This window comes from Cheilinus undulatus, linkage group 19, assembly GCF_018320785.1.
Source record: "Cheilinus undulatus linkage group 19, ASM1832078v1, whole genome shotgun sequence".
Lineage (NCBI taxonomy): Eukaryota > Metazoa > Chordata > Actinopteri > Labriformes > Labridae > Cheilinus > Cheilinus undulatus.
Genome location: NC_054883.1, coordinates 14,419,882 through 14,433,036, shown reverse-complemented (window position 1 = coordinate 14,433,036; position 13,155 = coordinate 14,419,882). Strand labels below are relative to the sequence as shown.

General features: G+C 38.9%; 1 protein-coding gene across 1 annotated transcript in view; it reads right to left on the bottom strand.

Moving 5' to 3' along the window:
- LOC121527357 (contactin-associated protein-like 2) overlaps positions 1-13,155 on the bottom strand; it is a 282,121-nt gene that overhangs the window by 143,550 nt on the left and 125,416 nt on the right. The window contains exon 3 of the mRNA XM_041814293.1: positions 2,122-2,315. Within this exon, the coding sequence (XP_041670227.1) occupies positions 2,122-2,315 (194 nt within the window). The remainder of the gene's footprint in view (positions 1-2,121; positions 2,316-13,155) is intronic.

Here is a 13,155-nt window from a genome sequence, read left to right as displayed (position 1 = left end):
ATATGAACACCTTTTCTTGAAACAGAATTAAAACGGGTTAAAGTGGCAAAAATGGAAGGAAAAGGTGGAGAAATGGGATTTTAGAAGTAGCAAAAAATGGATACAAATTTTCAAAAATGGTTTAAGAGTGGCAAAACTGTTGCAAAATGGTTAAGTGTGTTACAAATAGCAAAATTACCCTTAAAGTGGCAACAATTGATGTGAAAACAGTGAAAGATGGTTAAAATTGGAAAACAAATGTGTGAAAAAAAGAGGTTAATAGTGGAAAAAAATTGGTGAACAGAAGCATCATTAGGCAGAAAGCAGCAACATTTGATTTTTAAAAAATGGCATAAAATAGGTGAAAAAATAGTGAAAATGGTTTAAATGTGGAAGAAATGGTGGTGGGGTGAAATGTAATAACAAAGTGGAAAGAAGGGGTAAATGGGGCAAAAATGGTCAGTAAAGGAGTAAAAATAGGATGTGGCAAAATTTTGTTTAAAGTGCTATAAAATGGTTTAAAGTTTCAAAAAAGAGAGAAAAAATAGTCAAATAGGATAAATGAATGGCGGAAAATAGTTTACAGGGGTAAAAATGTGCAGAGTTACAAGGGGTAAAAAATTTGCAAAATTGGTATAAAGTTGCAAAAAAACAGTAGAAATTGGCAAAAAGTGGGCAAAACTGATAAAAAAGTAGAAAATAATTGTGTCAAAATATTGGTGTAACAACCAGTGAAATGTGAATAATATTGGCAAAATGGCCATAAAAGTGGTGAAAAGTGTTTAACAGTGGCAAAAAATGGGTCTACCAAGGCAACAATAGGCAGAGAGTGGCAAATTTGGTTAAGAGTGTCAAAAACAGGCAGAAAATACATGGAAAGGATTCAAAAGTGGAATAAATAAGAGGAAAATTGGGTAAAATTTGATTTAAAAAGTGGCAAAAATGGGTTAAATGAGTGAAAATTGTGTTAAAAACATATCATGTTAAAAAAATTGGACAAAGCCTGTGTTACGTCAACCGTCTGCTTACAACAGGCAGACTCAAACAGCTTTTGAAGCCAATCAGTGGCGGCCTCCCTCTTGAAATCGCTCTGTCAACTGAACAACTTAACGGCAAACAAGAGCCCGCCCACTGAGCTTGACTTCCTGTCAGCTAAGCTAGCATTCTGGTTGACAGAAGGCCTGGTTGTATATACATGTTAATATGCATCTGGTCTAAGTAAGAACATCAAAAAGAGAAAAATAAATGGGTCCAGTATATGTTTTTTACTGCAGGGACAAAAATGAATGGCATCTGCACACCTTAAAAATATTCCCTCTGTATTTGGAAACCTAAGCATTATTTAAAAATAAACATACCTTATAAAGCATTATGTATGTCATTCATTGAGACAAAAGAGGACAAAGCCAGCGGCAGTTACAAAAACACTCGTGAGATGAATGAGATTTGGAGTATTTGCAGAAATATTAGAGGCAATGAATCAGGATTAGTGACAGAGAAAACATTAGTGAATAATACATAGAATAATTATGATGCAGCACAGAAGAACAACAGCTTAATTTGCTTTTAACTATAAAGAACCTTATTTGTCACTGCAAAGGGTTTTTACTGGAGCAAGAGGGAGAATGATTGCGGAAGTATTCATATTAATAAATGCAAAGCTTGATACCCACAAAATGACATGAGAAAAACAAACACTTTAGAAATTGGTCATGAGAACAAGAGCTTCAGGCTGGCTGAAAATCAACGTTGTGAGGTCGAGGGTGGAGAGATCTATCATGACAGTAGACAGGCTGATCTAGAACTCCAACAAAGAGGATGATCATGGAGCAGCAGTGATGGTGAGTGTGAGAGGAGTGTCGGATATCATTAAGTGTGGATCTGCAGAGGCCTTAGCTGGAGTTTGGGGGATCAGCCTGGAGTTTCCCAAAGCCAAACATGGAAAGGAAAACACTTGCCTACTCTCTTATTAAATGTCTAACAGACTCATGACATGACAACCTTACCCCCCCATTGCAAATAAAGCCTGAATAAGAAGAAACCAGGAATAGGGTAAATACTTTCACATCTCTTTACCTCGGCACTTGCTGGACATTTGCATCCACACACCCACACATGTACACACACGCTGTGCTCACTCACCCAAATGTTCCCGTCTTGGTGATAAGGCTTCCAATTCCTTCCTGTGTCGCTGTAGAGGAGTCTGTACCGCGTCGTCCAATCAGAGCTGCTGTAGCGACCTTGTGTTGCTATGGCGCTCACCTGCATTCTGGAACCCAGGTCCACCTGCAGCCACTGGTAATGGTCACTGTCCAGAGGAGACCATCCACCAGCACCTGTAGAGATAGAGACACTTTTATAATAAGTGTTTAACCAGAGATTCTTAGTGTGGTCAAATGGTTCGGTCTATGACGAATGGTGGAAAATCCTTTTCTCTTCAGTTTATAATCATGGCTTATGTACAGGATGAGATGGCATGGTTGAAGAATGTACAGGAGCAGCATGGGGTACTGGGTACTGGTATTGGTATCCTGCTGAATCTGTTCAGGACTAAGCTACTGGGAAGGTACTGGTTTAGTATGAAATATTGAAAAGGCACAAAGGGAGAGCTTTCTGGGGCCCAGCCAAATTGGGGGTATGGGACATTGAATTTAAATAAAAATAAAATTAAAAAAAAAAAAAAAAAAGTGGAATGAAGCAAAAAAATAAAATAAAAAGAGGACAAAAGTGAGAAAATTGTGTCAAAACTGACAGTAAATAAATAAATAAATTAAAAAAACAAGTGGCAACGGGGATAAAAAGTGGCAAAAAGATATTAAAATAAGAAAAAAAGGTTTAAATTGGCAAACCATTTGCAAAACCAGTGAAAGATGGCAACAGTAAGTTAAAATTGGCAATAATGGGCAAAAAGGGATAAAAATGGGTTCAAATTAACAATAAAAACCTGCAAAAAACTGGTATAAAATGAGTGTAAAGGGGCAAAAATGTGGGGAAAAAAGTAAAAAAAAGAGTAGACAAAACTGGGTGTGGGTGGACAAACAATGGCAAGAAATGGCCAGAAAAAAAAACAGCAAAAATAGTTTGAATAGTTTGAAGAAAAATAGTTTGAAGAAATTTGAATTGAAGAAACAGTGGCAAAATGAGTGAAAAATGGCTTAAATTGGTTAAAACTAGCAAAAATGGAAAAAAGTAAAAAAAAAAAACAAAAAAAAAATAGTGAAAAAAAAGCAAAAATATGTTGAAAGTGGCATAAATATAGCATTAAAATGCCAAAAAAGAAATCGCCAGATTGGGCAAAACAGCGGCAAAAATGGGATAAAAGTAGCATAAAGAAGTGGCTCATCTATAGTTTTAGTTATTATTTAATCTGCTCTTACCTGGCTATGCTTTGCTGATCCCTCTACAAGCTGCTTTTGCAACCCTCCTCCATCCCAGCTCCTCCTTTATTCAGCTTCCGACTTAACCAATGTCAACCTGTTGCCATTGATGCCTGCTCTGTTCTGGGGTTTTCTGTGGGCAGCCCTGAATGTGCACTATATGCTTCATGAGCAGTTCAGCTGGCTGAGTGCAGGGAAGCGTTATACTGTATGTGGAGACCAAAACATGAAGAACATAGTCTGCTGTAAAAGGGCAGGCCATTCATGACTTTAAGAGAAATAACTTTCAGGTCACTCCAAGTACCAGCTCAACTCTCTGAAGAGTCTAGTCAGACTCCAAACAATCCATCCTGGTAAACCTCTGGCTGAGTCTGTCATCACATTTATTGTTAGCAGACATTTCAGGGCAGAAGACACAACCAGAAATAGAAGAAGTATGAAAGATATTTCACAATGGATTCCTTTCAAATGTTGATATTCAAGACAGAACATGATACTTCAGAGTCCTGCAAATAGTTTAAGCTCAAATAAAACAAAGAATGAAACCAAGATAGGACTATGAGCACACCATGGCACTGTTTGCTCTGAAGATATCGATTTATCACAAAGTGCTTACACAAGCTCAAACCATATGGCACATTCAGAGATATGTAAATATGCTAAATTCAAATATTGTCAAGCACAAATTTAATCTACTTCTCACTGACACTCACATCTGGTTATCTCTTCAAACTTCCAGCTAAGCTGTGCGTCGATATGTGCTTCCTTGAGTGCAGATTAAAGCGATGTTTCAGTCTGGAAGAAAGCACTGACATTTTCACATCTTCACATCAAATTTGTGTCTAAATCGATATACTTTTTTACTTTTAAAAATTATTCACACCTTTCTGCACAGTTATCAAATTTATACAGAACAATGTGCAACTAAGAAAGTCTTGCAAGGTGACAGAAAACTTTGAAGGAAATTGCAGTCCATGAAAGCACCAAAGGAATAGCTTTGAGTTGTATTTTCCCAAGGCTACAGAGTCAAACGTTGGAATAGACGGCTGTGTTTGCCTTGTAATCCACTCAGTGGCAGTCCATGTCCTCGTGTCCCCGCCTGATATCTCACGGCTCTGCCTTCATTTCCAGACAAACAGCCATGTGTTCTCCAAAAGTGGCCTCATATCACACCTCCAGGTGTCTCCCTGACGTAGGGCCAGCCATCCCCTTAATCTAGCAGGTTAACAGGCCTCGGGTTAAATGATGCACAAATAAAAGAGCAAGGCCAGATGGAAGGGAAGCTGGCAGGATCCCATTGACCTGTTTTCATCTGCCATGTAGAGAAAATCAGAGGTGTGATGCCAGTATTGTCAAACCAGTGTGAGAAGTACAAGACACAGTGTGCATACAAGCAGATAAACTCACAAACAAACACAAGCACTGAAGATGTATCAGAGCGGCAAACCCTCGAGTCTGTGGCAGAATGTGACTTTGAAATGATTATCAAGAAGAGTGGGTGGTGGATGGAGTGAGAACAGGCCATGTCACGGTCATCTGCTTTGATTTTCTCATATGGATTTTTCTGTGAAAGGACACGAATACAGATAAGAAAGTGACAGAGTTGAAAGAGCACGTGGAAAGTGATTTATTTGTAAAAGAAAAGAGGATATAGAGAGCAGGCAAAGGGGAATAAAGAAAGAGAATGGTAGATAACAAGGTAAAGACACGATTAGAGGGTAGAAAAGGAATGCCAAGCATAGTAGAGGAGAGATAATAGTCACATGATAAATAGAGGGTGAGGCAGTGTGTGATGTATCCCCTCCTGCCTTGACAAAAATCTTATATCTTATCCAATTACAGAGCCATTACACTCCAGCCCCGGCCCTGACAGATAACTAGGCCTGTATGTGTGGAAATGTCAATATCTCAAAAACCTGCCGCTGTAAAGCCGTTCTCCAATGTGGGGGAAACACTGTCAAAAGAAGAGAAAAGAGGCAGGAAGGGCTGGAGGGTGAGGAATCAGGGACAAAAAGATAGGATGATGGTGCTAAGTAAAGAGACAGTTGAAAAAGCAACCTGTGACCAAGGGAGTGTGATACCAAGAACAAGATCTGGGGATAGCACGTCGGAAATAGCAAAGAGAAGATGTGAGCTAAGGGGTTTGGCATGAAACAGAAGGAGGTAGAGAAATGGAAATGGGAGAGGGTAAGAGAGATGGATGAGTAAGGGAGAAAAAGGAACAACAAAATGGGATTGTATGGCTGTAAGACCAGAGATGAGATCGCATGTGGATGGGAAAAAAGGGGCAAAAAGGGGAGCGACAGAGGCTTGGAGAGGAGATAGATGATGCTTTAAGTGAGGGGAAGAGGTGGGACAGGGCAGAAGGACTTGGATAAAAAAATATTAGAGATAGAGATAACGTTAACAGAGAGTTAGACCAGAGATATAGAGGGTATGCACTCATGTGGCTTCATTTTGTGATTCTATCTTGATTATTTATTCTGTTTTTCTTCTATCAGACAAAGAAATGTAGGAGATGTTTTTTACCTTGACATGTTTTTACTGTTTCTGCAGTCATCCTCAGAAGTGTCACCTGACTGCTGTGACATATCCTTATCAGCTGATCTTCCCAGACACACCTTGGACTCTCTTACCCAATGAGCATTGGGTGTTGGAGGGCGTGGCCAGCCTGATAGACCTGTCAGGCTGACCACGCCTGGTAAGAACAGCTGATAAGGACAGGTCAGATGACGCTTCTCAGGAAGATTGCAGATGACAGTAGAAACATGTGAAGGTAAAAACAGAATCTCCTACACCTGTTTGTCTGAAAAAAAGAAACAGAATAGATAAGGGTAACACTGACATCACTTCACAGTCAGGCTAAGTGGTAAAATGCTCTGAAATACAGCTGTCTGCTCTATACGGATGAAATCAGACTAATATCCACTGAACTTTGGGATATTTGGTCTCAACAAAGCTCCGTAAGGTGTCCTAAAGTCACGGTGGATCACTAACATTGATACATCCAAAAATAAGTTTTCTGCCATTGTGTGGACCTGACTTTAAGCAGTTCATCACGATGGATGTGAAACTCAATTAACTTCAAACACTCTTGTTAATATTAAAGTTAAGATCAGTTGTTTCTCCACATTTCAATGTTTAATTTATTTCTTTTAACTCTAGGTCAGGGGTCATCAGCTACATTTGTACAAGGGCCATCTTTTTCCTAAACAGGCACTTTCAGGCCAAATGTTTAAATAATCGAAAGCATTTTCTAAAATGGTGTTTTTTTCACAGATTTTTATTTTTTTTCTGAATGTATGCAATTCCGAGGCTCTTACAGTGAGATCAGTCACTATATCACAACCAGCCACTAGGGGGTGACTGAGATATTTTAGCTGAATATTTCTGTGGCTGTCATGTTGTCTATCACTGGGTTTGATGCTGATAAGCTGTGTAGTGATAAATGAAAAACCCCAGGAAAACTGCACACAAAACACCTGAAGCCGAACGTTTCCATTGATAACAATTTTTTTTTTTTTTTTTTTTTTTAATCAAGAATGGACTGATAAATGTGTGTGTTTACAGGCACTGTATTTGTTAATGATGGCTGGCAGGTGGACTTATAAAAAGGATGAAACATAAAGCCATTCCTGGTTAAAATGTTTCGATCTCAATTATTTTGGGAGTGATTTTAATAACTGTAGAGAGTTTAGGACTAAATAAAAGATACAAGAATTGACACAACAAAAGTTTTTGTTTACATGTTTAGAATTTGATAATGTTCTGGGGGCCAGATGGGAAGGTATGGGGGGCCTGATGTGGTTGCCAGTTGATGACCGCTGCTCAAGGTTATCCATAAAAAGATCGCACTGTGGTTTTTAAATCTGTCTTGGAAAATTTGGAATGTATTTCAAAACAAGATTAATTTTTCCCCGGCTGTCTTTCCTAATCTAGTTCTATTTTAACTCCACTTAAACCCTCATTCTACTTTTTTAATGTGACAAATTCATACAGTACAATTCTTAACTTTAATATTATGTTGTATAAACTTTTAAAGTATCGGATACATTCCCTTTATGAAGCATTTACACTGGGTTATATGTACAGCTATAAAGCATAAACTGTTATCATAAGAAGACTTGTCTCTAGATATTTAAAGATTTGGTTGATCTGCTGAAATTTCAGTTATTTATTGACCTTTAAGGTCAGAGGAAGGAGTTTAGATTATGTTCATCAGCTTGATGTAGCTACTGAAGACGTAACTTGCCTGACTGATGTTTGGTGGAGGAGGGATAATGGTACACAGCTGTTTTAGGCTTTGGTGCCTTCCTGTACCAGTTGTCTCCTTATGGTCTCATTGTCTTTGCTGCCTTCACTGTGAAGGCTTTAACATGTCTAGAAACAAACAGGATGATGGTAAAGGCAGAGGGTTGTTGGTGCATGATGTAATAGGGGTGTGGGGTTACCAGAAGTAACAGATAGGAATGATGGAGAAGAAAATAGATTTAATAGTCCACAGGGATGTAAAAAGTTCAAAGGATTTTGGAGGTGATAGGAGGCATTTGGGAAGGATGGACAAAAGAGACAAGAGCGGAATTGTGATGATTTTAGAGAGGTCACACAAGGGACAAGAATACAGTATGTGCTGTAGGAAAAATACAAAAGGGGTAAAGAAACGATCAGAGATGGACAAATGCTGTAAGAGATTGGAGAGAAAGGACAAAGAGGAACAGATGAGAGGTAAGAGGGAAGAAGGGGCTGCTTGAGAGATGTTAGAATGTGAGGTGAGGGGTGATATAAAAAAAGAAGAGCAGAGGTGCAATGAGAGGTGAAAGCAAAAGGGAGAAAGGGTGACAGGAGAAAGTGGAGATGGAGAGGGCGAACAGCGGGGAAACGGAGGGTAAGAGTGCAAGACAGAGTGAACAAGAGCATGCATGGAAGAAAAAAGGAGGAGAGCATCGGGACGGGAAAGGGGAGGAGGGAGGAGTGCTGGGGGAATGTCACCTGTCACACACACAGATGTTTGGGGAGGAAAGGAGAAGCAGGAGAAGGATAGAGGACAGAAACAGGGGTGCAGAGAAGGGCAAAGGAACCACCTCTGAGGAGGAGATGAGAAAAAAGGAGAAAGAAAAGGAACACAGAGAGAAGATCAGGAGATAGAGCTGAGGACAAAGGTTTTGGAGGAAGTGCAAGGCAAGACGAACAGAGAGAATAAAGCCTTAAAGCAAGATGGGCAGATACCAGAGGACCACCATAGCATGTTTTTCTTTCCTCTACTAAAACCGATGAATGTCCTTAAAGACCTCAGTAACTTTTATAGATCAAGTAAATTAGAAAACAGTAAACAAAAGCACATTTGATATGTGTATGATGCATAGGGCCTACAAAATGTATTCAACCCCAAATGGAAAATAAATCTTCAACAGTTCTTTCCTGGACTAGTTTTTTTTTTTTTTTTTCTTTTTAGACTGGCTAACAAATTGATTGCTGCAAAATAACTGATTAGCTACTGTCAGGCAGATTGAACATACATTAATGACTTTAAAAAAAATCAATCAGATTTTAGCACACTGGGGAACCTTACATGTATTGATGGCTGAGTCCAATCTGTCTATAGGGGACTCCTTTATCCTCAGCAGCTCCACTTTAGTTTATACCTGTAATGCTTTTGAATTGTGCAGACTTTCAGTAGCCACACTGGTGTTGGCATTTTAAAAATGCAACATAATAGAAATCACTTTCATCTGTTACCTAAAAGCTAACCAGGTAAAACTTTCCCAGTGGGCCCCTCACAGGCCGGTGCCAGCTAAATGGAATTCACACAGAAAGGCTCTTTCTGAGATAAAAGGATCCAACTGAGGCTAATGTACACGACTGGAGTTTTTCCCGGCTTACAGGACACAGTGTGAGCTATCTATGATGGCACAGATAACCCTGCACTGAAGCACAGGAGGCACAGGTGGAGGTGTGTGTTGGAGTGAAAACCTGCTGATACCACTGCTGATTATGGCTGAAAATATTCCCATACAGAAGCAAAGAAGTCATAATAGAAATATAGTTTTTGCTCTTTTAAATTAAACCACAACAAAGTAGAAGCCACAACAAGTAATCTTGGAATTTTGTAGGTCATAGTGAAATGAACGAATCTTCAAAGTGCTGACTGAGGAAAGACAGGGAGTTAATGGAAAGAGAATCAAACCTGGGAGAGCCTCTGGGAACTTCGGCCAAAAACGGCAGCCTTTTGAAACTGTTAACCTCCAAAATCTGTCAGATATTTTTCTTGTTTCACATCTCAATTCACGCTGTGAAAGAAACCCTCAGCTATGAGTCATGTGACCGGACCACAGGCAAAGATAAAGCAGCTCCCTTTGATGGCTTTGAACTTGAATCAAACAGTTTCCACTGCTTCAGCGAGTCCGGACTTTGTGTTTTTTTTTTTTTTTTTTTTTTTTTGCTCTGCTCTTCTCTTGGTTTGTTGTTGTTCAAAGAGAAGGATGATCAGAGGTCAACTTATTGGGCAAGTCACAGGGCTGACAGACGAGAGTGTGGAATATAAATATTAGAGAATATATCTAAAATTGAAATTCAAATGAGAACCAAAGAGTAAACATCTGTTTTTGATGATAAAAGTGGTTTTATCTTTTACTGTCAAACACGCAAATGGAAAGTATGTGGCTTAATTCACTATGGAAATGGCTTTTATAGAGCGGACAAGTCAGGCAAGTGGAAAGAGTGGAGATTATATGAACAAAAGTTTTTGGACACACCTGTTAATTGTTGAATTCAGGTGTTTCAATCAGACCTATTGCCAAAGATGTAGAAATAAAGCACCTGGCCATGCAGTCTTTAAAATGTGTCGTCATATTGTGAAGAACTGAGTGACATCAAACGTGATGATACCACCTTTGAAATAAGTTAGTTCATGAAAGTTCATTCTTGCTGGATATTCCACAGTCAGCTGTACATGCCTTTATCAAAAAGTGGAAGAGTTTAAGAATAACAGCAACTCTGCCACATAGCAGAAGAGCCTGGGTTTGGCGGATACCAGATGAATGTTACCTGTCTGACTACACTGTGCCAGCTGTGGGGTTTGGTGGAGGAGGGGAAAATGGTCTTGGGCTGTTTTTTAAGGTCTGGGCTTGTCCCCTTATCTCTAGTGAAGGCCAATCTTAATGCTTCAGCAGATCAAGACATTCTGGACAATGCTATGCTTCCAACTTTGTGTCAACAGTTTGGGGGAAGGCCTTTTTCTATTCCAGCATGACTGTACCCCAGAGCACAAAGGACTAGAAAGACATGGAAAGTCTTCCAAGAAGGGTGGAGGCTGTTTTAGCTGCAAAAGGGGGACCTACTCCACAGTAAAGTGTGTATTTTTGAATACAATGTTATTACAGTCCCTGTTGGTGTGATGGTCAGGTGCCTGAATACTTATGTCCATATCCTGTAAATGCACACAGGACTCTTCTATGAATCTCAGAAAAAGTGAGAGTTGTTTTTATCTTAATGGGAAATGCATTGTCTTAAATAAGATGTGAGGCTGTAGGAGAGAGGGTACAGACTGAAAACAGCTGGTTAGTCTTCTGCTTGTGTTTCATCTTTCTGTCATGGAGTGAAGGGAGAGGATGAAGATGGAGTAATTTAATTAGGAGCGGACCACCATAATGGATAGACGACTGGAAAAGCGTCTAACATTTTTTCTATGAGATGACAGAGTGGAGGAAATGCATGAAAAGAGGTGGAGGGATGTGGCTAACTGTGCAGGAAGTCAGAGAACAGTTGTTCTGCATTTCTGTTTCCTTGTGCATTTAAAAAGGCAGGGCTACAGTAAAACTTTGAAAACTTTTCTTTTTAAACTTAAGTGAAAGAATGCATCAGTGTGAAACTGTGACAGAGGAAAACTGAATAATGAGGCCTGGAAAGAAAAGAAGGAGACATGCTGAGAAAATGGAATGTTGGAATGAGAACGTTTGAATGAAAAACAAAAATTGGAGGGAGAAAAGATGAGGGGGGGAAAGAATAGTGACAAGGATGTGATGGAATCCTGGGAGAGATATGACAGAGGCAATGAGGAGAAAAGAAAATGGACTATTTAGATCAGTGTTTGTAATTATAGGCCCAATCTCCTGCAAAAACCAGTGGTGGAAAACAGTGCCTGACTGTTGTACTCAAGTAAAAGTACAGTTAGTTGGGTTAAAATGTACTTAAGTGAGGTAAAAGTACTGCTCTATAGATCTACTCAGGTAAAAGTAAAAAGTAAGACATTGAAAGTTCACTCAGAGTAGTGAGTATTGGGTATTTCCAAGGTGAAATATAATCTTTCTTTAATGTGCAATATAAACAAAAGAAAATGGATCTCCAACAAGTTTTTTTTTTATTAGGAGGTGTTACTTTACATAAATTAAAACCCAACAGGAGGAAATGTAGGATCATTCTCTTATAGATGCTTCTGACCGTTATGTGTTGTGGGAGCCAAACTTGTAGAAAGTGTTTAGTTTTTACTCTGTACTTAATTAAAATATAATTAAGAACAATACTTCCCCCAAAACATGCTTAAGTAAAAGTCAAATTAGTCATTTTAAAAAGTAAAAGTACAAAAAAAGCTACATGGGATAGCAAAAATGGGATAAAAGTGGCAAAAAAAATTGGGTTAAACAGAGACAAAATGGGCTTAGAAAGGCAAAAAATATCAAAATGGGTTAAAGGGTGAAAAGCTGTAAAAAAGTGCTGAAATTTGGGTTTAAAGAGACAAAAATTGAAGGTCTAAGAGAGGCAAATGGGTCAAAAGTTGGTTAAAGTGGTTTAAAAGGATATAACTGGGACAACAGCAACACAAATGGGATAAGAAAGGCATAATGGGTAGGAAAAAAATGTTAAAAAAAATGAAAAAAAAGGTGTGGAAAATAGGTTCAGTGGAAAAACTGTGTTGAGAAAGGCAAAAAGGGGTCAAAATGAGTGAAAAAAATTGTGAAATGCTGTTAAAAAAGTGGCAAATTGGGTTTAAAGAGACAAAATGGGAAAACAATAGCATAAATTGGCTAAAACAGGCAAAAGTTGGTATAAAGTGGCTAAAAAGTGGTGAAAATCAGTGTTTAATGTGGGTTAACAAGTAGCAAAAATTGGTTAAAAGTGGCAAAAAAAAGGTTAAAAAGAGAGAAATGGGATAACAGTGGCAAAAACTGATCTATAGAAGACAAAAAGTGGTCGAAACATATTGCATAACATGTCATGATTCTGCTCCAGTTCCATGGAGGTAGTGAAATACATCCATGTCAAACTTTAACTGGTTGTGTTTGATCATTACATTAGATTTAGAACACACCAGAGAAATTTAAGTGTGAATTTTCAGAATTATGCAATCCTAGCTCAGATGCATCCAGAATTGTTTAAAGAGTGTCCCTTTCGAAGCTCATTGTTCTCGTTCCCTCCAGTCTGTTCCCACTCTTCCATCTTTTAACCTCTATGTCATCCATTCCTGTCTCTCTCCTTTGCCTTCACTCTCTCCATGTCTCCTCTATTTTAACCTGTATCCACAGGGCATGTGTCTTCAGCTGACAGAACACAGCCCTGTGTGAGCTGCATATCACAGCTCATGAGCTCTGGATGTGACAGTTGCAAACCTACGAGGATCTCATCCCTCATTTATTAAAAGTTAGAGCAGAGCTTTTCAAGCCCTTTTTGGCACATGATTAGGAATTCAGATCCAAAAATTCCCATGGCTGCAAAAAGTGTCAGACTGTCATGACAGTCTTTTTTTTTCTTCTTATAGGAGCTGTTAGTTCATGTCCTCCAAAGATTTGAAGAGACTTTGCAAAGT